General features: G+C 42.8%; 1 protein-coding gene and 1 long non-coding RNA gene across 3 annotated transcripts; both read right to left on the bottom strand.

Moving 5' to 3' along the window:
• Positions 1-675: 675 nt before the first annotated feature.
• On the bottom strand, positions 676-16486 carry LOC124039719 (creatine kinase U-type, mitochondrial-like). Its single transcript, XM_046355995.1, has 10 exons — positions 16362-16486; positions 14025-14237; positions 12721-12919; positions 11760-11855; positions 10493-10714; positions 10252-10337; positions 5726-5849; positions 4258-4392; positions 2896-3021; positions 676-1481 (listed from the first exon to the last, which is right to left on the bottom strand). Exons 2-10 carry the CDS (start codon positions 14171-14173, stop codon positions 1374-1376), a joined length of 1245 nt encoding a protein of 414 aa, XP_046211951.1. The 5' UTR covers positions 14174-14237; positions 16362-16486; the 3' UTR covers positions 676-1373.
• Positions 16487-24171: 7685 nt separating this feature from the next.
• On the bottom strand, positions 24172-27239 carry LOC124039754. Of its 2 annotated transcripts, XR_006839630.1 has the most exons (4): positions 27084-27239; positions 24831-24946; positions 24542-24640; positions 24172-24397 (listed from the first exon to the last, which is right to left on the bottom strand). It is a non-coding gene; the product is annotated as an uncharacterized LOC124039754 (long non-coding RNA). The 2 variants fall into 2 exon arrangements; XR_006839629.1 differs by having other exon boundaries at positions 24172-24640.
• Positions 27240-27721: the final 482 nt, after the last annotated feature.

Below are 27721 nucleotides of genomic sequence, written 5' to 3'. Positions count from 1 at the left end.
GAGGAACTGCTTATTTCTGTTCTCCGTTGCAAAATGTTTTGCTATGGTGTCAACAACCCAGATTTCAGTAACACAACATGCCGCTCCAATGCTTTTCAAACGATCACTGGTTGGATAGAGAGAGAGGGATTCTTAAAACCTTGTAATACAAACACTTCAGGGTTTATTTGCAGCTCTGAATAACACAGATGCTGTCGCAATGTCAATGTTCAGCCTTAGGAACAAGACAAATTGTTCCCCTAGTTTTCTAGCACATATTATGTTACAATGTCCAATAGCCTGGCTGGCAGATCTGAAGTCAGTCGTCAGAGACAGTCCTCTTGTTAGAACATCTAGTATCAAAACATGTTATCACTTCTTTACCCGTTTTTAATGAACAAGTCTTAACGATTGTAGTAGTTGTGCAACATTGTGAATGCTACTCAGATTTATGACCTTAAACTGCACGACAGATTGGTTACTATGGCGCCCATCCACTGTAATAAATCACTCAAAGCATTGCTTTCATGATGGGATGAAATCACGCACACGCAGACACACACACACACGCGCGTGCACTTTGAACAGTTACAGGTTGCAATGTGGTCGAGTTCGACACAATTCTATAAGCCTATGGGTCAACAACACACGGGCACGTGACAGGTTTATAATATTAATGACAAATGAGAGAGGAAATGTATTAAAGACATGGTTCCTTTAATAAGATCTGTCCACGAATGACATTCAATGGTGGGCTGTAATGATATTGCTGCTTGATACATACAGTACATCATCGAGCACGGAGCACAGTAGTTTAGCATGAGTTATTATTAGTACGACTTAGTTCAACCCGTGTCTTATTAGAACCTCAGCATACAAACCCCTAAGAAGTATTTTCAGGCCAACATGGTTGTTGTGCTGCATTCAAGTCCATTCAAGTCGTCATCTATCACTACATGGTTACACTCTGGGTGTAGACAGCCACAAATGGATGGATTACACTACCGTAGCAGTGTCAGTATAGCATGTAGCCGTGTTCCTCCACATCCCGATACAGAGGGAAGACGAGGAAGTAGTAGTATCGGACACACAGAGTATAGGACATGCTGTAGTCTAGGTGTAACAGGCCTAGGTGTCAGGTTGGAGGCTGTTAAGTAGAAGGAGTCCCATTGCATATATTTGCATTGGGATTAGAGCTATGGCTATGCACTAGAGCATTCTAAATGTGCATTCCTACCGGAGTGTAACGCTCTTGGAGCATTTGGTGCCATTTTAAATTCGACATCTCAAACAGAGTTGGGACTAAATCTGGACATTACCTATGGCTCTGAATGGGGATGAGACAGACAGGTCGGTAAGAAGAGGTATATCTGGGTCGGAGGGGGTTGGGCGGTCTACTTCTTGAATGGGGGAGGGATTTTGATGTCCTGACCCTTCTCCAGCTTCTTCTCACAGTCGATCAGGTAGTTGACGCCGTCCACCACCGTCTGCACTAGCTGGACCTGATCACAGAGAGAGAGAGAGAGTCAGTGGGCGCGTTGGAGAGAGAGAGAGACGACTGCATCACAGACCGCGCCAGATCTCACAAGATCCAGTTAACACATCAACTAAGCACATCGAATGACATAGGCCGAGCAATGTGATGCCCGACGGCGCAGTCGATGACGTGGCACAGGACCAATGGTTGCTGCAACATCTGCAATGAGGTCAGCCCGGAGTGTTCGAGGTCGACCGCCTTGCAGCAGAATCCCTGATCGACGGTTCATCTTGCATCCCGAATAACTGCCCGTTATGTCGTCCAGGTCAGTGATTCGGATTCTGAGCCCTGCTTAAACCGATAACCTCAATCACGCGGACAGAGACTGTGGACGGTCGAGAGTTGTCTCGCTCTCTCTCTGTTCCTCACCCTCTTACGCTTTTGTTCTCTCTTTCCCGCATTCTTTCACTCACAGACCTTGCATTCCTCACCGATTGGTTCAGGAGAGCTGCAGCGTGTGTGCGCCCCCCCGTACCTGGTTAAAATAATCAACCGCATCGTGATTGGTGTGTGTGTGCGTCTAAATGCAGTGTTCGTGGAGGATCTACAGGTAAGTGCCAAATTTTTAAGGAAACACCGACATAAAGCGTCTTAATAGGGCGTCCGGGCTACCACGGGCCGCCAGAACAGCTTCAATGCGCCTTGACATAGATTGTACAAGTGTCTGGTACTCCGCACACATTGTGGCTCTCCAGGACCCACGCCAGCAGCACACAGTACAGAATAGTCCCATTGTCTTCTTTTATCTATGTCACCAAACCTCGCATGCAGACACAGGCATGACAGCATGACTGGGTACACAAGGGGTTACACAACACACAAACAGAGGCAAGAGGGTCTCGCTCTCTCTTCGAGACACTGTTCAAGCCTTCCAGTACAAGCCATGGCCGCATCTCAGTAGTCTAAAACGGCTTCCTCGCTTGTGTCCTCTCATTTATTATACAGAGCTGTAAAGCAAATGCATTTGTTACTCTTCACCGTATTGTTTCGGCCCACCTTCTCAGATTCTGAATAACAGCGTATGACTTGCCTTCTTAAGCCCTTGGCTCCTAAGGAGCTGAGGCCATCTCAGTCGGTTCCTGGCAAGTTTTTCCAGGTCGTGCCTTAGCTGTAATATCCTCATTTGGGATAATAACTGTTATTGCATTGCCTTGTATTGTAGGCACAGGTAAAGGAGAGGAGTGGAGAGTACGCCATTTTTGACTATTTGAGATGCACCCCGTGGCCGTGTGTGTGTGTGTGTGTGTGTGTGTGTGTGTGTGTGTGTGGTGAATTTTCCCCTAGTACAGATCTAGGATCAGCTTCCCCTTCCCAATCCAAACTGACTCAAGATCAGTGTCTAAGAGAAACTTCACCCTACACTATGTATTCCTTATTACCTCTGACTGGCCCAGTCTGTCCAGGTTGGAGATGTCAAAGGTGCTGCCCACGGCTGCAGTGTCCACTCCTCCGGTACCTCTCTTCTGCAGACGCAGGTTGTCCAGGATCTTTGCGAAGCGGGGGTCCTGCAGTGGGGTCAAAGACACACACTTTTACAGACGCGCCATTGAGAGCATCCTGTCGGACTGTATCGCCGCCTGGTATGGAAACTACACTGCCCTCAACTGCAGAGTTCTCCAGAGGGTGGTGTGGTCTGCCCAACTCATCACCAGGGGGCACACTGTCTTCCCTCCAGGACACCTACAGCACCCAATGTCACAGGAAGGCCAAAAAGATCATCAAGGACACCAACCAGCCGAGCCACGGCCTGTTCACCCCGCTATCATCCAGAAGGCGAGGTCAGTACAGGTGCATCAAAACTGGGGCCGAGAGACTGAAAAACAGCTTCTATCTCAAGGCCATCAGACTGTTAAATAGCCATCACTAGCCGGCCTCCACCCAGTACCCTGCACTGAACTTAAGTCACTAGCCGGCTACCACCCAGTTATTCAACGCTGCACCTGAAGAGGCTGCGGCCCAATGTACATAGACATGGAATCACTGGTCACTTAAATAATGTAACTTTAATAATGTGTTCTACTGTATTTTAGTCAATGCCACTCAGACATTGCCCATCCTAATATTATTTATCTCTTAATTCCATTTTTTATTTATTTTTTACTTGACTTAGATTTGGTGTATTGCTGTGAATTGTTAGATACTACTGCATTGTTGGAGCTAGGAACACAATCATTTCACCACACCCGCATTGACATCTGCTAAATATGTGTATGCGACCAAAACAATTTTGATTTGATTTGATTTTGACGGGGCACAAAAACGTAGGAAATGAAGAGATACTATCTGAAATTGTCCAACAGGAAACCCTCGTTTCCGATGTAAAAACGTTTTGCTAGGGTGTGCCCTCACAAGCACGGACCTGGTGAGCGAGGGGAAAGGGATTTTCAGAAGACAAATGGGCCTTGAATGACTGGCAAGCGGGGATCTTGTTGGTCGCTGGTGTGAGGGTATAAAGGTTTGTGTGTTCGTGAGTGTGTGAATCTGTATAGGGGCCAAAGATGTATTATCTTAGTCAGACGTCTTGTAAAGAAAATGTATCTTGTGTCAAGCTTTTTTAAGTCACAATAGGCAACATTATCTGCCAATGTAGTCAGATAATGTATCTTGGTAAGAAAAAAGTCATTTAAAATGTATTAGCACTCAAAACAAGATAAATAAAGATCTAGGTAAGACCGTTTTTGCCGTGTATATTTGTTGAGGCTCTGAGTAGATATTGCTGTGTGTGTGTGTGTGTGTGTTACCTTGCTGAGCTTGGGCAGATTGACGTGTACTCCAGCGCGGAGCCCAGTGCCCAGGTTGGAGGGGCAGGTGAGGATGTATCCCAGTCTCTCATTCCACATGAACTCCCAGCCTTTCTCCTGGATAAGCCTCTCCACCTAACCAAACATGACATGATGAGATCTTGAGATTAGATGAATACTAGATTGTCATTTGTCTTGCAAACATAGACTGTCGATCAGCAGCCATATAGTGATCGGGTGTGGGTGTGTGTACCTTTGTCTTGTCCAGACATCTATGATCTTCAGAAAACCCAGGTTCTTGTACGCTACCATGTTTTATTGTGGGTCCTTCACATGGAATGTCAACTTTGGGACGTTATATATATATATATATAGTATGTACTTCAGGAAAGTATTCAGGCCCCTTGACTTTTTCCACATGTTGTTACATTACAGCCTTAATCTAAAATGGATTAAAACAAATTAGAATCCACAGCAATCTATACACAATACCCCATAATGACAAAGTGAGGTTTTTAGACATTTTTGCAGACGTATGCATTTTTTAAAGTATTATATATATGGATCCTTTGCTATAAGACACTAAATTGACATCAGGTGCATCCTGTTTCCATTGATCATCCTTGAGATGTTTCTACAACTTGATTGGAGTCCACCTGTGGTAAATTCAATTGATTGGACATAATTTGGAAAGGCACACACCCGTCTATTTAAGGTCCCACAGTTGACATGGCAGAGCTAAAACCAAGCCATGAGGTCGAAGAAATTGTCCTTAGCGCTCCGAGACCGGATTGTGTCAAGGCACAGATCTGCGGAAGGGTACCAAAACATTTCTGCAGCATTGAAGGTCCCCAAGAATGCAGTGGCCTCCATCATTCTTAAATGGAAGAAGTTTGGAACCACCAAGACTCTTCCTAGAGCTGATCGGCCAAACTGAGCAATCGGGGGAGAAGGGCCTTTCCAAACCATGTTCAATCAATTGAATTTACCACAGGTGGACTCCAAGTTGTAGAAACATCTCAAGGATGATCAATGGAAACAGGATGCACCTGAGCTGAATTTAGAGTCTCATAGCAAAGGATCTGAATACTTATGCAAATGAGGTATTTCTGTTTTTTATTTGTCATAAATTTGCAAACATTTTTTAAAACCTAATTTTGCTTCGTCATTATTGGGTGTTATGTGCAGATTGATGAGGAACTGCACTGTACTAATACCTGTGTGTAGTGTCGTCATTGCTACTGTTTGGCTATTGCTACTGTTCAATAACAGTCCTCGCTTTAACAATTTGGCGTCTCCTGCTTCTAATGAGGAACTTGGAAAAATTAGATAAATAACGTGTGTGTGTGTGTGTGTGTGTGTGTGTGTGTGTGTGTGTGTGTGTGTGTGTGTGTGTGTGTGTGTGTGTGTGTGTGTGTGTGTGTGTGTGTGTGTGTGTGTGTGTGTGTGTGTGTGTGTGTGTGTGTACCTCCTTCAGGCCTGTGCAGAAGCGGTCAAACACTCTCTTCATGTTGCCTCCCTTCTCCATAGAAATGACCCTGGTGTGGTCCTCCTCATTGATCCAGATGAGGAAGGTCTTCGTGTTGTTGTGCCTGAGTGGAGATGGTTTAAAAATCACAAAACACTCTCTTAAATCAATACTTCCAATTTACTTTTTGAAATCAACGGATCCCACCGCTGCCACCAGCGTACGTAGACTCGTTTTGGGGGAGCTGAGCTCAACCATTGATATCGATGCTTTTCCTTAATGTTGGGTAAACAAAAAAAAAGAAACACGGTGCTCGGAGCCCTCGTCATAATGGATTGAGTGAGACAAGATCAATATACGACTCAGAGATCATTTTCCTATTCTCCATTGCACCAGCTCGAGTTGATGTCCCGGGTTCCGTTTAACATACATGTAGCTGCTTCATAACTTCATGCACACAACACAGAGGTGATGGTCGCCGTCTACAGTATTGCCATATACGCAGTAATCTCACAGTAATGCATCGTTATGCATACAGTAATGCAATACAATTAAAACATCTCATTGTAATTGCACTGTAATGAATTGCACTCAGTAAAAACAGACTTCCTAAAAACAATTAGAGAAAGTAATGGATCGGTCTGGAGCCAGGAGAGCAGAGGGCAGGATGAAAGGAAGAGGGCCGTCAAACGGAGAGTGAGAGAGGGTGAATTATGAAGGAGAGGAGACGAGTGTGGTATGATGTAGGCACAGAGGGGGGGGGGGGTAAGCTATTTCTGGGCACCAGGCTATTTCTAGACACCGGCTGAAACTCAATTCGGTGAGGGCATTGTCTGCAGGGCCACAGCCAGGTTCTGAGTTTTCAGCGAGGTTTTGGATGGGGGTGAGAGGGGGTTTACTTTCTTATAAACGCAAAGAAAGTCAAAGCTCATTTACTGCGTTTCTATACAATTTACAAACTCTAAAATGTCTTTTGGAGAACAGCAAAAACAAGCAAAAATGACCCCAGCCATTATCACATTGGTTGCTGTACTTCATTCACCTCAGTCAATCTACAAACACATAGCCAATTGTCTTTTCCCACATTTTGTTATGTTGTAGCCTGAATTTAAAATGAATTAAATTGAGATTTTTTTGGTCACTGGCCTATAAACAATACCCCATAATGTAAAAGTGGAGTTATGTTTTTAGACATTTGTACAAATTCATTCAAAAATAAAGATGAAATGTCTTGAGTCAATAAGTACTCAACCCCTTTGTTATGGCAAAGCCTAAATAAGTTCAGGAGTACAAATGTGCTTAACAAGTCACATAATAGGTTGCATGGACTCACTGTGTGCAATAATAGTGTTTAACATGATTTTTGAATGACTATCTCATCTCTTTACGCCACACATACAATTATCTGCAAGGCCCCTCAGTCGGGCAGGTAGCCTAATGGTTAGCGCGTTGGGCCAGTAACCGATAGTTTGCTGGTTTGAATCCTGAGCTGACCTGGTAAAAAAAAAATCTGTTGTTCTGCACCGGAACAAAGCAGTTAACCCACAGTTTCCCGGGAGGCCGTCATTATAAATAAGAATTTGTTCTTAACTGATTTGCCTAGTTAAATAAAGGTTAAATAAAAAAATACATTTTTTTTTTTAAAGCTGTGAATTTCAAACAGATTCAACCATAAAGACCAGGGAGGTTTTCCAATGCCTCGCAAGTGCAGACATTGCATATACCTTATAGCATGGTGAAGTTATTAACACTTCGGATGGTATGTCAATACACCCAGTCACTACAACGATACAGGCGTGCTTTCTAATTCAGTTGCCGGAGAGGCCAATGGTGTCTAAAACAGTTACAGAGTTTATTGGCTGTGACAGGAGAAAACTGAGAATGGGTCAATGACATTGTAGTTACTCCTCAATACTAACCTAATTGACAGAGTGAAAAGAAGGAAGCCTGTACAGAATAAAAAAAAAATTACAAAACATGCATCCTGTTTGCAACAAGGCACTAAAGTAATACTCCTAAAGAAAAATGTGGCAAAGAAACTAACGTTGTGTTCTGAATACAAAGTGGTATGTTTGGGGCAAATCCAATACAACACATTACTGAGTACTACTCTCCATATTTTCAAGCACAGTGGTGGCTGCATCATGTAATGGGTATGCTTGTAATTGTTAAGGACCGGGGAGTTTCAGGATAACAAATGATGGACCAGACACTGGGAGATTAATTGATCTTTTAGCAGGACAATAACATAAAACACAAGGCCAAATCTACACTGGAGTTGCTTACCAGAAAGATGTGACTTAAATATACTCAAAGATCTATGGCAAGACTGGAAAAAACTACCCAGAAAAACTCACAGCTGTAGTCGCTGACAAAGGTGCTTCTACAAAGTATTGACTCAGGGGTGTGAATACTTATGTAAATGAGATATTTCTGTCTTTAATTTTCAATAAATTTGCCAACATTTCTAAAAACATGTTTTCACTGTCATTATGGGGGATTGTGTGTAGATGGGTGAGATTATTTTTTATTTAATTAATCCATTTTGAATTCATGCTGTAACACAACAAAATGTGGAATAAGTCAAGAGGTGTGAATACATTCTGAAGGCACTGTATACAATTAGCCGCTGCTAATTATCTCACACTTACACTGCACTGGGGTTAAAAACTATAATTGACAGAGCGATCTATTGTCAGAAAAAGTATTTTATTAACAAAAAGGTAAACAAATACATTTGCTTTACAGATTCAATTTTTTTGTTGTTGCAGTTTTACAGATAATTTCCTGCAATTCTACACATTTTACCATGCCGTTTACCACGTTAATATGATACCTGAGCAAGAGTGACTAGCTAAAGCAATGGGGGCCCCCTGGAGGTCAGGGCCCCTGGGCATGTGGCCTGCGTGCCCGGTCAGTAATTCAGCCATGATAACTAGAAATGTAGATAGCTGGCTAGACTAACTGGGCTCATTTACCAATTTAAAACATTTGAATTGACTGGTGCAATGGGTTAGTCGAGTGCCTTTCTATAGCTAGCTTTCCATCCAATTGGCAACAGATTTGAATGTGAATATTCTCAAATCCGCATTAAAAACAAGAAGCGTGTTTTCCCCTCCAAAGATGTTTCCGTCAAATTGGCTTGTTGCAGATAAAATGCTGTATGTGGTGAGGTAGTGTACATAAAATAACCTTTTGCATTTTCAACTCTACTGATGGTTTTGCTCACAATTTTTTTTTGCCTTATATGGTAAGTGTGCCCACTCTGGTATTGGTAAGTGCACACACCGCTACCGGCACACTGTTGGCTAGAATGCACCTGTAGCCTACCGGATGAGATTATTATTATTATTATGGACAAAAGAGCGAGATTACTTTTGTTTGTCAAACAGCAGTCAAGCATCGATCATCATGTCACCAGAATAAGACCCTCTATATTTATTGGAAAGGAGCATCAAGATCACCACCTTGCACTTTCACCACCCTGTGAAGTTCATCATCATTTATTGAATCTTATTGCCTAATAAACTGCATTCTTTCCCAACAAATCAGTGGGAGGACCACACAACATGCCACCGTGTGACTCCAACTTCGATAGGATAGTTATTATAGAAATATTTGCGCATGAAAGCGTTTCCACTGACATTTCTCGCATAATTCATTTTACTGATACAAAACAAATCCCACCTTGTGGAGCGTATTTTGTTTTGTAGACATTTGGAAAGTTTACCGAAAAATTTCCTGCAGGCCTGTCATGAAATTGTACTCTACGCGCATAAAAAGGTTGGATGGAAACCTGGTTAGTGAGTGACATATAGCAAGAGAAAAATAGTCCAAATGAAATCAGGAAATCTGTAATCAATTGAGCTGTTTTTGCCCAGGAGATCTCAGTCATGTAATTGTACATTAACTAAGATGTTAGATGTTTGGTGCAGTGTTTCTAAAGTGAACAGAACAAAATGTACATGAAAACTAGTCTTTTCTCATTGAATGACAACAAACACGTAATTAAAGAATCCCTACTGTTAACCAATCACAGCCGAAAGGGTGTAGACTTCATCTACTGAACTGGGACCACCCTCAAGAAAAAAAGAGGTGCTCGAACAGCAAAGAATTTAATTTAAAAAATGCACCAAAACCAACACAAATCTCACAACATTTTGTCAGAATATATGCGCGAACAGTATCAACTGGGAAGCATACAGTAAGCTATAGTAGTACGGTGGCCTCTCGACAAACTTAGAGTTACGTGCCTTGCTCAAGGACACGTCGACAGATTGGTATTCGAACCAGCGACCTTTCGGTTACCCGACCAACACTAACTGCTAGACTACATGCCGCTGATGCACGTTTAAGGCTCAATCTAGAGGAGCTACAAGCTAGTGGGCATTATTTTGCTAGAAGAGTCATGGTGATGTGTAGCATGAACTGTATGCAAATAACTGTGAAACAATCAAATTCAGCCCCCAACTGTTATGACTGTTAATGACCACTAAGGGTCCTATCTATAACTAACAGGTGCTTACCAGATACCGCGTGCGTCTGGCCAATCACGAGCCATCCCCGAACAGGTCAGCAGAGGAGACACGGGTTTGTCAAACAGGAAGTGGTCCTGTGTCAACATGGTAGAGACAGGAAATGCGGTCTTAATGAAAGTGGAGCAATATCAATGTCCCCCCCCAAAAACAAATCCTTGCTATTATTTCCCTTTTCTCACTCTCCTTTATGTCCGTACAACACGTAAAATGGATTGGCCTCTTGACTCACGTCGATGAGCTGCTGCTGCTCCTGGTCTGTCATGTGGGTGAGGCTGTAGTAGGTCCCCGCCAGGTCCCCCTTCAGGCCAGCCAGGGCGTCAACCACCACCCTTTCCACCTCGCGGCGTTCCGCCCGGGTACACGCCGGGGGCAGGCTCAGCCCCCTGATGCTACGGCCCGTCCTGACCCGTGACGACAGCACGTAGCGCTCGTCAAAGTTGCCAGACGTGAGCTGCAAGCGGGGAGAAAAAAAGAAAAAAAAGAATGAATGGCGTCTCGTAAACAGTATCACAACACCAGCATTGATGGGAGGACATTTGTGAATGATCTATGATCCCCAAAGAGCAAAAGGGTTTAAGCCAAGTTAAGACATGATAGTTTCTATATTTTGTTCCCTTAACAAATGATTTGTATGCCATATAATTCATTGTAGCTTATAATATATTCACGTAACATAGCATTCCAGTATGCGCAATGGGATGTACTGCATAATTATATAATATTAGCTGGTATAACTGATTAGTGTAGTGCATTGACTGTATATGAATGGACAAAGACAACGTCACACCATTCATTGCTATGTGACGACTCTATGGCGCATTTGAAGCTCAGGAAGTCTGTTTTTATCTTAGTAAGAAGTCTCATGGCTGGGATTCTCAAGACATAGCATTTGCAGCTTAAGCTACTCCAGGAAGTGCTGTTGCAAGCTGCGACCAGGGGAGTATGACTGCCCCGTCTCATGGAGCACCTCAAGTTGAATGCCGACCGGGGTACTGCAGGCTGCAACTAAGCTATCCTTATAACTTATTCTGTGTGCGATTTTAAAACAATTGGTTCAAGGACATACATCCGGTGTAATAGAAGCAATTATTGATACCATGATTGTCTTCGAATTTGTTCTTTATTTGCATGAAGATCGACCGCGAAGATTGCCATTTTCCCATTCACTACAATAGGGGACCCTGCTTCATTAAATCAACAGCCTCGGTGGGCCTTGAACTTCATGGCTTCAATGAAAGGGGGCAGTCGTTCTCCCCTGGTGTAGTGTCCAGCGAGTGAATCTGTCCACCTTCTAAACGTTAGATAACTTCACTGTCACATCTAGGGTAGCGTCCCAAATGGCATCCGACTCCCTATGTAGTGCACTACTTTTGACCAGGGCCTGCACCCTATTCCCTACGGGGTCTGGTCAAAAGTAGAGCACGATCAAAGGAGTAGGGCGCCATTTGGGACGCAAACCCTATACTGTGGTTTTCAGTGAAGTTGCATCTCTATACCTTGCTGGAGTCCAAGTCGGTGGGATGGGTCATAATCTGAGGGTCGTAGCCATTGTGCCGCTCCTTGATGACTGGGTCAAGGAGGTCTGCAAACACCTGAAACCCCCACATCCACATCAGAGGTCTGACCACATAATATCATCATATAGCCTACAACAGTTGTCACACCTATAAACTGAAAGGATGGGAGTTCTTTAAATGATCATTGTCACTTTATAAACTACTAGACGGGCTTACAGTATAGTATTGCAATGCAGTTGAGTTAAGCAATAAGGCCCGAGGGGGTGTGGTATATGGGCAATGTCCACTCACTGGGCGGGGCACTAATGCACAGTCATAGCCACATGATGAGACAGAATATCATCTGCATACGAGTGAGGAAATAATAATGATATCACTTTCTATTTTGAGAACCTTTCAAGCAATGAGATCCCAAAATGACACGGTCTCCTTTATCCTAAAACCAGCACCCCCGCTGGTGCTGTCGCAGTGGGCCTCAGTCTAAAACAGGACTTGAGGGTTGGATGTGCCTTGTAATAGAATGTGGTCCATGAACCATTGCACTCGCTACTGATCATTTTAGATGCCAAAAGTGTTATATAGGCCACAGGGTAGTCATTCATTCTCAATGTCTCTGAGATAAATGTAGACCATTGACTAAATTGGCTATTTATGGCAAAAGCAATTGCTTTTCTTTGTCGTTAAATATGCTCCACAACTTGACCTTCAACCGTACATTTAAGGGGTGTCTGAAAATGTTACTAGCTGTCAAATCCTTTCTTCCTCCCCGTGCTCATTTCCCCAAATCCTCACCTTCCTCTCAAAGCTCATTGGAGGATGAGGTCCAAAGGGAGGGACTTCGGATCCTCTCCTCCTACTCTTTGAGAGAACAAACACAGCCTACGGCTTCACTACACTGACCTTGAACTACTGCCTCCAAACTAATGCCCCTTGCTCTGACCTCGTATGACTCCTCATCCCCTGCCACCATGCCCACGGTCTTGATGAAGGGGTGCCCGGGGTTGTCCACGCCAGTCTGGATGGCCTGGTCCAGGGAGTACCCGTTGGGCGTGGTCTTGTCCACCAGCTTGGCATAGATGGCTGGGGTCAGGTGGCTGGCCATGCAGTTGTTGTGCTTGCGTAGGTCCGGGTACTCGGCACTGTCAGGACACAGTCAGTCACTCACCCCCCAAAAATTGCTATATCATTGTAACTGAGAAACAACCACAAGGACAGTTTAAAATTCGAAATGAAATTGGAAATGTGCACATGACTAATTAGAGTTCATTATTATGATGCTCCTGAGAATTATAACCTAAGACTCACTGCAAGTCAACACCTACACAGATTTCAATCTATGGCTCTGATTGTTAAGAGATAGCTATAATTATAGGTTGGTTACCTGTGCTTTTCTTTGGCATAGCCTACCACTAGGCTTTTGGTATGTACTGCATGCATGCGCTATTTATACACCTGGCACAGAGCGATGTCTTCGCCAACGACATAACAGTGTATAGTAGCCAAACTTGATACAATCTGGTCACACCAGAAGTTGAGCATTCTTTTTGCAATCTGGTCACACCAGAAGTTGAGCATTCTTTGGAAATGGAATATCCAATCATTCTTAATACACATTATGCAATCAGATTTTCCAGCTGAGCATTTTGTCTACAGCACCTCCACTCGGTGTTGGGTTTGCGCTAGATTGTGCTTATCATTAGGCCTATAAAGTCACAAAAGCAGAGTTTTCCCTGACCCCATGCAGGTCATATAAGGTCGAATCTAGACAATTCCACAATGGTTCAGGAAAAAAACCTGTCTCATCAACAACTCAATTAGAACATATCAATGTGGCCTAGTATTTGTTGGCAAAACATTCCCTCGTGGAACCATGTAGCATTCAGAGAATGATTTAGAAAATATGCATATTTAATTATTTATATCTATATTAATTATTAATCATTAGGCATAAAGAACATGTGGTGCAATATAAATTAAATATATCTCGAGAATAAACTGGTTTAGGTCGGGTTATAAGTTTTACAAATAGGTTAGTTTATGATCGAAAGACTCGAAATGCCACATTCGTCTCCCAGTCGCTGGCATTGCTTTGATAGTCAAATTATTTCATTGAGGTCAGCATATTATTCACGTATTAAGCTACTCTATCTAAATACTTAATGGCAATGTGGCAATACGCTCTCGCACGTTTCATGGCTAAACTGAAAATGTCCATCTATAGCAGTAAAGGGCGTCGTGGTTTACCTGGCGGGGTACACTCTCCGTGCTTGCGCTCCGGCGGTGACATGTTCACGATTGAGCAGAAAGCCCGCTGTCAAAGACCCGGCTCCAATTAATGACAGAATCCTCACATTTCGTTTGGAGGACAACATTCTGGCGAAGTTGTTTGCCATTCTTTTATATCCACAGTTCAAGAGGTAGGGATGGATGAAAGGGAGCCTTGTTGATGCTAAGCGTCTAAAAGGAAAGGATGAAATCAGAGAGAGTGGATGAGTGAGACTGGAATAGACGAGACTGCGTGAATGCTAAGGGGTCCAAGAGAGTACAGCAATAGACGAAGCCGTCTACACTAACGCAGCTGTAGGTTACGCTGTAGTCTGTCTGTATTTCCCCCTCCCATAGGTCTACACACTGGACACATAATTACTTAATTTAGTTGTGGCTAGACGGTGAAAGCAGGGTGCAATGTGCATCTGTGGATTTTTGGATATACTCACGGACAAACGTCCCACAACTACAAGTAACCATGCAATGCGTCATGGATGGGTGTAGTAGGCTTTGGCAAGCGCTATAGTTGAAATTCATGTGAATTTCATTCATGTGAAATTCGAGCAAATCGATAACTCTTGACAATTCCTTAATTGGATTATCAATCAATGTATTGGGGTTTGGGTTTGCGTAATTACCGACCAGTCACCATGTATTGCAGGAACCAAGAGTTTAGAAAGGGGCTGACTTTTACCAGGGATTAAGGACAAGTATAGTGACTACCTTGCCTTTGACATAACTTTTAAAGATGCCTAGAAAAGCACACAGTCCTGTTCAGCTACAGCCTAATTCAACTGAATATATAGGCTATGAAAGGGAATATTAGTACAGTACTCTATTGCCTTAAGCGATCATGTCATGGTATATAAACGGGCTTTATTGAGTGGAGATCCCTCTCAAAACGATCTGCATGGGTAGGTACTTTATGCCATCACGTGGGGGAAAAAAACAAGAGCATTACTGTAGAAAACCAAAGGCATTATTCTGAGGGAGACTTGTAGGAAAGGCTATTTCGTAGGGGATAATTCAGTGATCGAGACATGAAATGAGGAAATAGCAAGCTTACATGGGTTATCTGATCAAAGTTCACAAGAGGAAATGCTGCAAGAGGTGTTTTATATACAGGCCTATTGTAATTCCATTGCAGGATAGATGATTGCATAACATATGCTTTTGCAATATAAAGTTAGTTAGTATTAAAAGAGGAAATGCATGACCAAAAGTGACCAAAAGTATGTGGGCACCTGCTCGTCGAACATTTCATTCCAAAATCATGGGCATTAATATGGAGTTGGTCCCCCCCTTTGCTGCTATAACAGCTTCCACTCTTCTGGGAAGGCTTTCCACTAGATGTTGGAACATTGCTGTGGGGACTTGCTTCCATTCAGCCACAAGAGCATTAGTGAAGTCAATGTCATTGTATGCTGTGGCGTTAAAATGTCCTTTCACTGGCACTAAGGGGACTAGCCCGAACCATGAACAACAGCCCCAGACCATTATTCCACCTCCACCAAACTTTACCTTTGGCACTATGCATTGGGGCAGCAAGCGTTCTCCTGGCATCCGCCAAACCCAGATTCGTCCGTCGGACTGCCAGATGGTGGAGCGTGATTCCTCACTCCAGAGAACGCGTTTCCACTGCTCCAGAGTACAATGGCTTTACACCACTCCGGTCGACTCTTGGCATTACACATGGTGATCTTAGACATGTTCAGCCATGGAAACCCATTTCGTGATGCTTCCAGCGAACAGTAACAGTTCTTGTGCTGGCGTTGCTTCCAGAGGCAGTTTGGAACTCAGCAGTGAGCGTTGCAACTGAGGACAGACAATTGTTACGCCCTACACGCTTCAGCATTCGTCGGTCTTGTTCTGTGAGCTTGTGTGGCTTACCACGTTGAGGCTGAGCTGTTGTTGCTCCTAGACATTTTCACTTCACAACAACAGCGCTAGCAGGGCATACATTTGACAAACTGACTTGTTGGAAAGGTGGCATCCTATCATGTTGCCACGTGGAGTCACTGATCTCTTCAGAAAGGCAATTCTAATGCCAATGTTTGTCTATGGAGATTGCATGGCTACGTGCTCAGTTTCTTTTACACCTGTTAGCGACAGGTGTGGCTGAAATAGCCAAATCTACTAAATATTTAGTGTAACTGCAATAAATAATAATCGTTAAACACAATACAGTGCAGAAACAATTGCAATTGAGTTAACATTCATGGCAAACCAATTCTAAAAATGTGTACATTTATATTTTGGAAGACAATTCTTGTGGCACACTACAGATGTAAAATATATGCAGGATAGTCTCACCTTGTTGCAGTACCCAGGTACTGGATGGCACTGCCTGTTGATGCCTTTGGCTGCCTGGCAGACCTGTGAGAGGCGTGGTGTCTCCTTATCTCCCTTAGAGTGGATTGTGCCTACCAGAGAACCTGATAAGACACATCATGACTAAGAATTTACATGCTCCCCTCCCCCAATACCATAATATCTAACCATATATATATATGGCATATTTAACTCCCAATAACCTTATAGGTATCTTATCATGAATGATTATCCTATTATGCAGATTATTTGGGTTTCAGGTAAGGGTAGATATTATGGTATTGTATGCATAGTGTGTATACATATATATATATATATACACACTGACTGTGCAAAACATAAAGAACACCTGCTCTTTCCATGACAGACTGACCAGGTGAATACAGGTGAAAGCTACAATCCTTCATTGATGTGACTTGTTAAATCTATTTCAATCAGTGTAGATAAAAGGGAGAAGACTGGTTAAATAAGGATTTTTAAGCCTTGACACAATTGAGGCATGGATTGTATATGTGTGCCATTCTGAGGGTGAATGGGAAAGACAAAGTATTAAATTGCCTTTGAACGGGGTATGGTTTGTGTCAAGAACTGCAACGCTGCTGGGTTTTCCACACTCAACAGTTTCCAGTGTGTATCAAGAATGGTCCATCACACAAAGGACATCCAGACAACTTGACACTGTGGGAAGCATTGGAGTCAACATGGTCCAGCATCACTATGAAACACGACACCTTGTAGAGTCCATTAAAAATGAATTAACAAAAACAAATGCGCTCGCTCTCTTTCTCGCCCATCTACACACAATACCCCATAATGACAAAGTGAAAACATGTTTTTAGAAATGTTTGCAAAATATTTAAAAGGAAATACAGAAATATCTAATTGACATAAGTATTGACACCGCTGAGTCAATACTTTGTAGATCACATTTGTAAGTTTTTCTGGGTAAGTTTCTAAGATCTTTCCATACCTGGATTGTGCAACATTTCCCTATTACTATTTTCAAACTTCTTCAAGCTCTATCCAATTGGTTGTTGATCATTGCTAGATAACCATTTTCAGGTCTTGCCATAGATTTTGAGGTAGATTTAAGTCAAAACTGCAACTCGTCTACTCATGAACATTCACTGTCTTGTAAGCAATTCCAGTCTAGACTTGGCATTCTGCTGAAAGGTGAATTCATCTCATCTCCCGGTGTCTGGTCGAAAGCCAACTGAACCAGGTTTTCCTCTAGGATTTTGCCTGTGCTTAGCTCCATTTAGTTTCTTTTTTATCCTGAAAACCTCCCCAGTCCTTAACGATTACAAGCATATCCATAACATGATGCAGCCACCACTATGCTTGAAAATATGGAGAGTAGTACTCAGTAATGTGTTGTATTGGATTTGCCCCAAACATCACACTTTGCATTCAGGACAAAAAGTTAATTGCTTTGCCACATTTTCTGCAGTATTACATTAGTGCCTTGTTGCAAACAGGATGCATGTTTTGGAATATTCTGTACACATGCTTCCAACTACAATATTGTTTGTCCATCCTCAGTTTCTCCTATCACAGCCATTAAACTCTGTAACTGTTTTAAAGTCACCACTGGCCTCATGGTGAAATCCCTGAGTGGTTTCCTTCCTCTCCGGCAACATAGTTTGGAATCAGCACCTGTATCTTAATAGTTACTGAGTGTATTGATATACCATCCTAAGTGTAATTAATAACTTCACCATGCTCAAAAGGGATATTCAATGTCTGCTTTTTTAGTTGTACTAATCTACCAATAGGTGACCTTCTTTGTGAGGCATTAGAAAACCTCTCTGTTCTTTGTGGTTGAATCTGTGTTTGAAATTCACTGCTCTACTGAGGGACCTTACAGATAATTGTATGTGTGGGTTACAGTCCATGTGTCCATGTGACTTGTTAAGCAAATGTTTACTCCTGAACTTATTTAAACTTGCCATAACAAAGGGGCTGAATAACTGCAACTCGGCCTGACACACTAGACCCACTTCAATTTGCTTACTGCCCCAATAGATCCACAGACGATGCAATCGCCATCACACTGCACACTGCCTTATCCCACCTGGACAAGAGGAATACCTATGTAAGAATGCTGTTCATTGACTATATCTCAGCATTCAACACCATAGTACCCTCCAAGCTCATCATTAAGCGCTGGGCCCTGGGTTTGAACCCCGCCCTGTGCAACTGGGTCCTTGGACTTCCTGACGGGCCGCCCCCAGGTGGTGAAGATAGGAAACAACACCTCCACTTCGTTGATCCTCAACACTGGGGACACAAGGGTGCGTGCTCAGCATCCTCTTGTACTCCCTGTTCACCCATGACTGTGGCTACGCACACCTCCAACTCAATCATCAAGTTTGCAGATGACACAACAGTAGTAGGCCTGATTACCAACGATGATGAGACAGCCTACAGCGAGGAGTTGAGAGCCCTGGGAGTGTGGTGCCAGCAAAATAACCTCTTGCCCAACGTCAACAAAACAAAGGAGCCGATTGTGGACTTCAGGAAACAGCAGAGGGAGCACCCCTCTTTCCACATTGACGAGACCGCGGCAGAGAAGGTGGAAAGCTTCAAGTTCCTCAGCATACACATCACTGACAAACTGAAATTGCCCACCCACACAGACAGTGTTGTGAAGAAAGCGCAAAAGCGCCTCTTCAACCTCAGGAGGCTGAAGAAATTTGGCTTGGCACCTAAAACCCTCAAACTTTTACAGACACGCCTGGTATGGAAACTGTACCGCCAACGCATCACCAGTGGCAAACTACCTGCCCTCCAGGACACCTACAGCACCCGATGTCACAAGAAGGCCAAAAAGATCATCAAGGACCACAACCACACGAGCCACTGCCTGTTCACCCCGCTATCATGCAGAAGGCGAGGTCCGTACAGGTTCATCAAAGCTGGGACCGAGAGACTGAAAAACACCTATCTCAAAGCCATTAGACTGTTAAATAAACATCACTAGCACATTAGAGGCTGCTGCCCTATATACATAGACTTGAAACCACTGGCCACTTTAATAAAGTGAAACCAGTCACTTTAATAATGTTTACATATTTTTCATTACTCATCTCATATGTTTATACTGTATTCTATTTTATTCTACTGTATCTTAGTCTATGCCGCTATGACATTGCTCGTCCAAATATTTATATATTCTTAATTCCATTCCTTTACTTTAGATTGTGTGTATTGTTAGATACTACTGTCCTATTTGTCACGCCCTGACCTTAGAGAGCCTTTTATTTCTCTGTTTTTGGTTAGGTCAGGGTGTGATTAGGGTGGGCATTCTATGTTTTCTGTTTCTATGTTTTCTATTTCTTTGTTGTTTTTGCCATGTGTGGTTCCCAATCAGAGGCAGCTGTCTATCGTTGTCTCTAATTGGGGATCATATATAAGTTGTGATTTTCAGTTTGGTTGCCTGACAGAACTGTGCGGTTTTGTTATTTTGTTGCAGTGTTCAGGTAATATTAAAAATCATGAACGTCTACCATGCTGCACCTTGGTCTCCTTCAACCCACCAGCGCCGTTACACTGTTAGAGCTAGAAACACAAGCATTTTGCTATAAAAATCTGCTAAACGCGTGTTTGTGACACCTACAATGTGATTTGATTTGAATACTTCTTGACTCAAGACATTTCAGATTTAATTTCTATAAATAATTTTGAAAAATGTCTAAAAAACATTATTTCACTGATTTGTGGTAATGTGTGTAGGCCAGTGACAAACACATCTCAGTTTAATCCATTTTAAATTCAGGCTGTCACAACACAATACAGTGCAAAAAGTAAATGGGCGTGTACCTTCTGTAGGCACTGTACCACTGATTGTCTGTCGTTTAGGATAATGTGCTTTACAGCTCTGACCTTTGAACAGGATAGTCTAAATCAGAAATCACCCTATCAGGTGCCTTTTATCACATATACTTGCTGATAAGCAAAGGACAATGGAGTTGGCCAGGAAAAACCTGGACACTTTTAAAGCAGTTAGATTTACTGCCTGTTCACTGTGTCCAGTCATGAACCAAAACTGTGATAAAATCATATAACTAGCAGCTTGTTTAAAAAATGGTGTCAGGTACAGACATTTTAACTAGAAATGAACAAAATAAGAGGTTTATGACATAACAGAACTGGTTTGCATGATCAAGCCTTGCCTGAGAACTAAATTATCATTTTAGCTCCCAAACCAGGGGTCACGACTCCATGTGGGGTCAACTGATAAGAAGACGGGGTTTGTGGGAGAATTTCCAAAATCCTGAAGAAATGTTTTTATGGTTGTGCTTGATTCAAAGCTTCTCAAAGTCAGGGGGTGTGGTCAACAGTTTACACCTCTTATACAGTACCAGTCAAAAGTTTGGACACACCTACCCATTCCAGGTTTTTATTTTATTTTAATTATTTTCTACATTGTAGAATAATAGTGGAGACATCAAAACTATGAAATAACACATATGGAATCATGTAGTAATCAAAAAAGTGTTAAACAAATCAAAATATATTTTATATTTGAGATTCTTGAAAGTAGCCACCCTTTACCTTGATGACAGCTTTGCACACTCTTGGCATTCTCTCAACCAGCTTCATGAGGAATGATTTTCCAACCAAAGGCTTTGATTGAGTTCTAATTTGAAAATATGAAGTATCCTTATTCATGTCACTAAGGGAGAGAGAAGAACATTTAGAACATTTACATTCCGTCAAAATATTTTATTGTTAGACATCAGGGATCCTGTGGGGAGGAGTGAGGAATTTGGGGCAGAGGTCAGGTCAGATGAAGTGAGGAAGAACAGATATCACAAAGGTTCTGTCTAGCAACAGAGATGTATTGGCTTTTCAGATGTGTTGGAGACTCAGCATAGGAGAAAGGATTAAATATCAGTACTTGTGTTAACATGTTCTTTGTCTTATGCAGCTGTATGTGGGTGAATAAACTTGGTTTGAGCTTTACTAAGCATCTGTCCATTTTTTATTCTGTTTATTTAGAACCTAACAGCTTCTATCTATGTAATTGTCTGCATCATTTCCAATCCCTCATATATTATTGTTCAAAAACTATATATACACTGAACAAAAATATAAAACTCAACATGCAACAATTTCAAAGATTTTTACTGAGTTACAGTTCATAAAAGGAAATCATTCAATTGAAATAAATGAATTAGGCCCTAATTTATGGATTTCACATGGGCAGTGGCACAGCCATTGGGGGGCATAGGCCTACTCACTGGAGCCAGGCCCATCCACTGGTGAGCCAGGCCTAGCCAATCCGAATTAGTTTTTCCCCACAAAAGGGTTTAATTACAGACATAAATACTCCCTCTTCCTCCTCCCCAGATGATCCCACAGGTGAAGAAGCCATATTTTGCGGCCCTGGGCTGGCGTGGTTACACGTGGTCTGCAGTTGTGAGGCTTGTTGGACGTACTGCCGAATTCTCTAAAACAATGTTGGAGGTATAGAGGAGGTAAAATGATGCTAAGGGTATGGAAATTAACATTAAATTCTCAGCTCTGGTGGACATACCTGCAGCCAGCATGCCAATTGCCTGTCCCCTCAAAACTTAAGGCATCTATGGCATTATGTTGTGTGACAAAACTGCGCCCAGCACAAAGTGCACCTGTGTAATGATCATTCTGTCTACTTAGCTTCTTGAAGTGCCTAATGTTAGCAATTAGCGTTAACTAGCTAATCCTATCCTTGCCATGGTGGACTAGCTAGCATGTCATCACCCATGGGTTCTGGGGAAAAGTCTGACTATATGAACGATGAGCTAACGCAACTAGCTAGCTAAACGTAAACTAAATATCCGTGCCCTGGTGGGATAATATTAGCTAGCATGTCACCACGTGGAAAAGTGTGACTACACGAATGGTGAGCTAACGTTAACTAACTGGCTAGCTAGCTCACAAAGGACTTGTTGGCTCAATGTTTTCCCATAGAAAACACAAATGGTTTTGTTCCACGAGTGCATTTGTTGTACATGATTAACCAAATGACCTGTGAAGTCAGTTATACATGCCAGCAGGGATGGAAATTAAGCTAGCCCGAGGCTAGTACTTTTCAAACTGGGATAGTAGACAATGTGCCCAACTAGCCTGATACAACAGTGAAATGGCTAGTAGAGAATGTGCCAAACTAGCCTGACATAGCAGTGAAATCTTGCCTTTGCAAACATGGCATGCCACAGATTTAGGAAATTAATGTTACCCGGGCAAGTAGAAATTGTGGTCTGCTGGCCGTGCCCAAATCCTTATGTTACATTCCCTACATGTCAGTCCCTTTCAGACGATCCCACTATCACTGTTGGTCCTCCTCAGTGACCTCACGGCTGAGGGTTTTCATTTTCCTCTCGAGAATTATAATCAGAATTACAGTCATATAGCTCATCGCAGTACTTCAACTCTTCGAGCAAATAGTACCCTAGACTGTCCTGATCATCTAGTTGAGCCTTCCAGATATTTCCTCCATCCCAGCAGAAATGTCCCATCGACATAGTAGGATTTTATATGTTGCAGATATACCAGTTTATTTGACCATTACTATAGTCAAGTCTGTGGGTTATGGCATTTCAATATACAGTGGGGCAAAAAAGTATTTAGTCACCCACCAATTGTGCAAGTTCTCCCACTTAAAAAGATGAGAGGCCTGTAATTGTCATCATAGGTACACTTCAACTATGACAGACAAAATGAGAAAAAAAATCCAGAAAATCACAATGTACGATTTTTAATTTATTTATTTGCAAATTATGGTGGAAAATAAGTATTTGGTCAATAATAAAAGTTTATCTCAATACTTTGTTATATACCCTTTGTTGGCAATGACAGAGGTCAAACATTTTCTGTAAGTCTTCACAAGGTTTTCACACACTGTTGCTGGTATTTTGGCCCATTCCTCCATGCAGATCTCCTCTAGAGCAGTGATGTTTTGGGGCTGTTGCTGGGCAACATGGACTTTCAACTCACTCCAAAGATTTTCTATGGGGTTGAGATCTGGAGACTGGCTAGGCCACTCCAGGACCTTGAATTATTATTATTATTAAATGGTTCTTACGAAGCCACTCCTTCGTTGCCCGGGCGGTGTGTTTGGGATCATTGTCATGCTGAAAGGCCCAGCCACGTTTCATCTTCAATGCCCTTGCTGATGGTAGGGTTTGTTACTTTGGTCCCAGCTCTCTGCAGGTCATTCACTAGGTCCCCCCGTGTGGTTCTGGGATTTTTGCTCACCGTTCTTGTGATCATTTTGTCCCCACGGGGTGAGGTCTTGCGTGGAGCCCCAGACCGAGGGAGATTATCAGTAGTCTTGTATGTCTTCCATTTCCTCATATTTGCTCCCACAGTTGATTTCTTCAAACCATGCTGCTTACCTATTGCAGATTCAGTCTTCCCAGCCTGGTGCAGGTCTACAATTTTGTTTCTGGTGTCCTTTGACAGCTCTTTGGTCTTGGCCATAGTGGAGTTTGGAGTGTGACTGTTTGAGGTTGTGGACAGGTGTCTTTTATACTGATAACAAGTTCAAACAGGTGCCATTAATACAGGTAATGAGTGGGGGACAGAGGAGCCTCTTAAAGAAGAAGTTACAGGTCTGTGAGAGCCAAAAATATTGCTTGTTTATAGGTGACCAAATACTTATTTTCCACCATCATTTGCAAATAAATTCATTAAAAATCCTACAATATGATTTTCTGGATTTTTCTTCTCATTTTGTCTGTCATAGTTGAAGTGTATCTATGATGAAAATTACAGGCCTCTCTCATACTTTTAAGTGGGAGAACTTGCACAATTGGTGGCTGACTAAATACTTTTTGCCCCACTGTAGATGTTACCGTTTTAGTAATCAACTTAGCTAGGCTAGTAAAAGTAACTTTTTTTGTGTTGTCTTTCAGATGGGAGGACAGAAAACCCAGTGACAGCACTCGGGTCTGCAGCTGCCATTTTCCAGTGGGAAAATATACCAGGAAAAGGTAGCTCACCCACCATGGCAGAGAGGAAGATCCAGACTGTTGATTGGGGAATGAGAACACACAATGAGGCATGAGGATTGGTTGTTGAGGGACCACTTGTCACACATTGTCCAAGGTGGGTTTGTGTTATGACAAACGGTACATTTTCTGTCCAAATAAAGATGTTGATACGGCACTGACCAAATGACTCTTTTTGTTTTCCAGTCCAACAGGAGTGAATCCCTCAGGCCATCCAGTGCGTGGACATCCTGTACCTGTAGAGATGACAACAGATCGAGCCTGTGGACGGACAGGTCAGTAACTCATCAAATGTGAAACAATATTGTGTACAACAGTGACTTTGAAGAGATATCTGCGCGGTATGTTTGTGTCATGACTTAAGATTGGGCGTTGAGGGACCACTTGTCACGTTGTCAAAAGTTGGTATGTGTTACGATTGGATGGTGATACGGCATTGAAAAATACCTACCATTGACCAAATGTCTCTTTTTGTTTTCCAGTCCAACATGAGTGCATCCCTCAGACCATCCGGTGAATGGGAATCCTGTGTCAGTCTGATCCAGTTGTGGAGACTACAGCACAAGCCTGTGGATGAACAGGTCAGCAACTCAAAATATGATGCAATATTGTGTAAAACAAGGATTTGTAGATGCATAGGCATTTTGATGTTTCAGACATGAGGCGTGACATGCCGAACATCAGGCTCACCCCACGAGAAGCAGTACACGATCAACGTCACCTTCAGCAAGGACCTGTGATGGATGTGATGTCTCTCCCATCCTTAAGCCGGGTGGACACTACACGATTTTGGCCCCGATTTAGCTGTCCCAGACAAGTTTGAGGTTGGAGAAAAAAATCCTCATGTCGTTGCCTACAAAGGGGCGAGCGGCCATCGCCGACATTCATTTTATGCGAGAGGGTCAGAGACGCAATCTGAGGGCTAACGATCTCGCCTTTGTGCTATTCCAGACGGCCCAAACATGTCGGCACAAAATCTACAATGCTCTGTAGTGTGAGATGTGCAACGACAAGTTTTGAGAACGGTGATCAGCAGAGAATAACATCGACGAATGCACGGATACGATGACTGAGTTCATCAGGAAGTGTATAGGAAACGTTATACCCACTGTGACTATTTGAAACCGACCCAAACCAGAAACCGTGGAGAGATGGCAGCACTCGTGCAAAACGGAAAGCGCAAACTGCCGCACTTAACCATGGCAAGGTGACTGGGAATATGGCAGAACACAAAGTAGTGTAGTTATTCCCTCCGTAAGGCAATCAAACAGGCAAGATGTCAGTACAGAGCTAAAGTGGAGTCGCAATTCAACGGCTCAAACAAGAGACGTATGTGGCAGGGTCTACAGTCAATCACGGACTACAAAGAGAAAACCAGCCACGTCGCGGACACCGACGTCTTGCTTCCAGACAAGCAGTGATGTGCAGACTCAGGACAACTGAGCGTTGGAGAAATATGCAGATGTAAAGCGGAGTCCGTCATTTGCTTTCTAACGATCGTGATCTTTTCCATCACACAACCCCTATTTTGCCTTGCCATACAAAAGGGATTGAATACTTTCAGCTTTCATTTTGTATTCATTTGAAAACACGTGTGTCGACTTAATCTATTTTAAATGAAGGCTGTAGAACAACACAGCGTGGAAAAAAGTTGAGGGGTGTGAATACTTTCCGAAGGCCCTGTATCATTTTTTACCTTGTGGGAAATGGGCCTACATGGATAGGGCTAAATTGAAATGATTCTTACAGAATAAATATGAAAATAATATGCTGGATACATTCAGTAACATGATATGAATTTCCCCTGGACAATGCGGGGTAGGTGCAACATAAGAAGAAAATATATACCACGGTTTGTGTGAGAGGAGTAACTGTTGTCTCCAAGTGGCCACATACCTCTGCAAAGTGTGCATTGATCCTAAGTCATTTGGATGCACTTTGATGACTCAAAGAAGAGTTGTCAACTATAAGGTGCTTTTCTTAGCTCTCCTTGCTGTGCTGTTGAGGATCTAAAGCGAGCACACTTGTAGTTGTTTTGGTTGGAACACAACCCTGCATCCCCGCACTCACACAATTACTGCAGTGTTAAGCTTTCGCAATGCATTTCAGGGAAAGTGATCGTAAATTTCGTGAGAATAGAAAGAGGTCACGAGTGTATTCCGGTGCTAGTTTTCTTCACAGTAGACAGTCTCATTTGGTTCAGCACAACGCAGGGTGTAACGACTTGTCATCTTGTAACTGCACATCAAACATAGTGATCAGAAATATTGACACTGTTTTATGACGTGAGTTTTATTCTATGGAAATGTACACATTTGGACTCAAGTGTTTGGCTTGCATGACATCAAAGCGGTATTTATTACAGTCCTCAATGTCTCAGCTTTCAGAATACAGTCTTCTTAATTTATGGCATTTCACTCAGACAACAGAACATTTGCAAAATTTGACCAATTAGCGGTAGTTATGGGGGCAACTTCTTATCGCGCAACGTGCTCAAGGTCAGAACAGCTGTCAGTCAAAACCCATACAGGGTTGTGAAGCGCAGAGCCAGAGCTCTGACGTCATGTATAGTATGTTACTGTACACCCGCTGTGTTCCAAATGAGGCATTTATCAGTGTCCAAATCTGCCATTTTTAACCGAATACAGGTATGAGTGTAAAGGGCTACATCCTGGTTTTAAAAAAAACCACATGTCCAACTCACCTGCCCATCTTTTGCCTGTGCAGCAGGCGATTGGACACCTGCTTGTGAAATGGCGTCTCCATCACCTTTTTGGTCCGGGGGGCATGTCGATCTGAAAAGGGCAGATTTCCTCTGGGTCAACAGTGCTAACAAAACCTTTTCCCTTGTTACTGATGCTATGAGCTCTTGGAATGCCGAAGTATCAGGGAATACATACTGGCGAATAATTAAGTATCAGAGTGTCTCTTTACCGCCACCTTCTGTCGTCTGGGGGCGTTTGCGCTTTAGTCCCTCCACGGCTGAGACAGGCTCCTGGGCATCTTGGCCTTGTTGGAGGGGCAAATGGTCTCCTGGTTGAACAAGTTCCTCCGGAACTTTATGACCTCTATGGACCAAATAAAGTTGTATTGAATGGAATTGGACAATCACAGTATGATGATCTAATAGATGAGATGGAGGATGGCATTGAAATTACTTACCTTGTACAGCCTGCTTTTTTTTGGGGGGGGGGGGGGGGGGGGTTCAGAAGCTGGTTTCTCCACAGCAACACAGAACCTTGGCCCGTTCATAGGACAAACAGAGAGCAATATATGGGTGATTACTAAGATCATACTGTACATCTAGCCAGACAGGACTGTGAATGTAGCCATATTGTTTCT

Source organism: Oncorhynchus gorbuscha, linkage group LG01 (genome assembly GCF_021184085.1).
Source record: "Oncorhynchus gorbuscha isolate QuinsamMale2020 ecotype Even-year linkage group LG01, OgorEven_v1.0, whole genome shotgun sequence".
Taxonomy (NCBI): Eukaryota; Metazoa; Chordata; class Actinopteri; order Salmoniformes; family Salmonidae; genus Oncorhynchus; species Oncorhynchus gorbuscha.
Note: the sequence above shows the minus strand (reverse complement) of the source record. Positions and strands in the feature narration are given on the sequence as shown.

What these genes read in the sequence shown, in the direction of transcription:
- LOC124039719 (XM_046355995.1), bottom strand. Translation starts at nt 14,173, where the DNA reads ATGGCAAACAACTTCGCCAGAATGTTGTCCTCCAAACGAAATGTGAGG. An exon ending in AGCAGCAGCAGCTCATCGAC is followed by an intron (nt 10,338 to 10,492) that starts GTGAGTCAAGAG and finishes ATGTTGACACAG; the next exon opens with GACCACTTCCTGTTTGACAA. An exon ending in CCAGACGCACGCGGTATCTG is followed by an intron (nt 5,850 to 10,251) that starts GTAAGCACCTGT and finishes ATCTCCACTCAG; the next exon opens with GCACAACAACACGAAGACCT.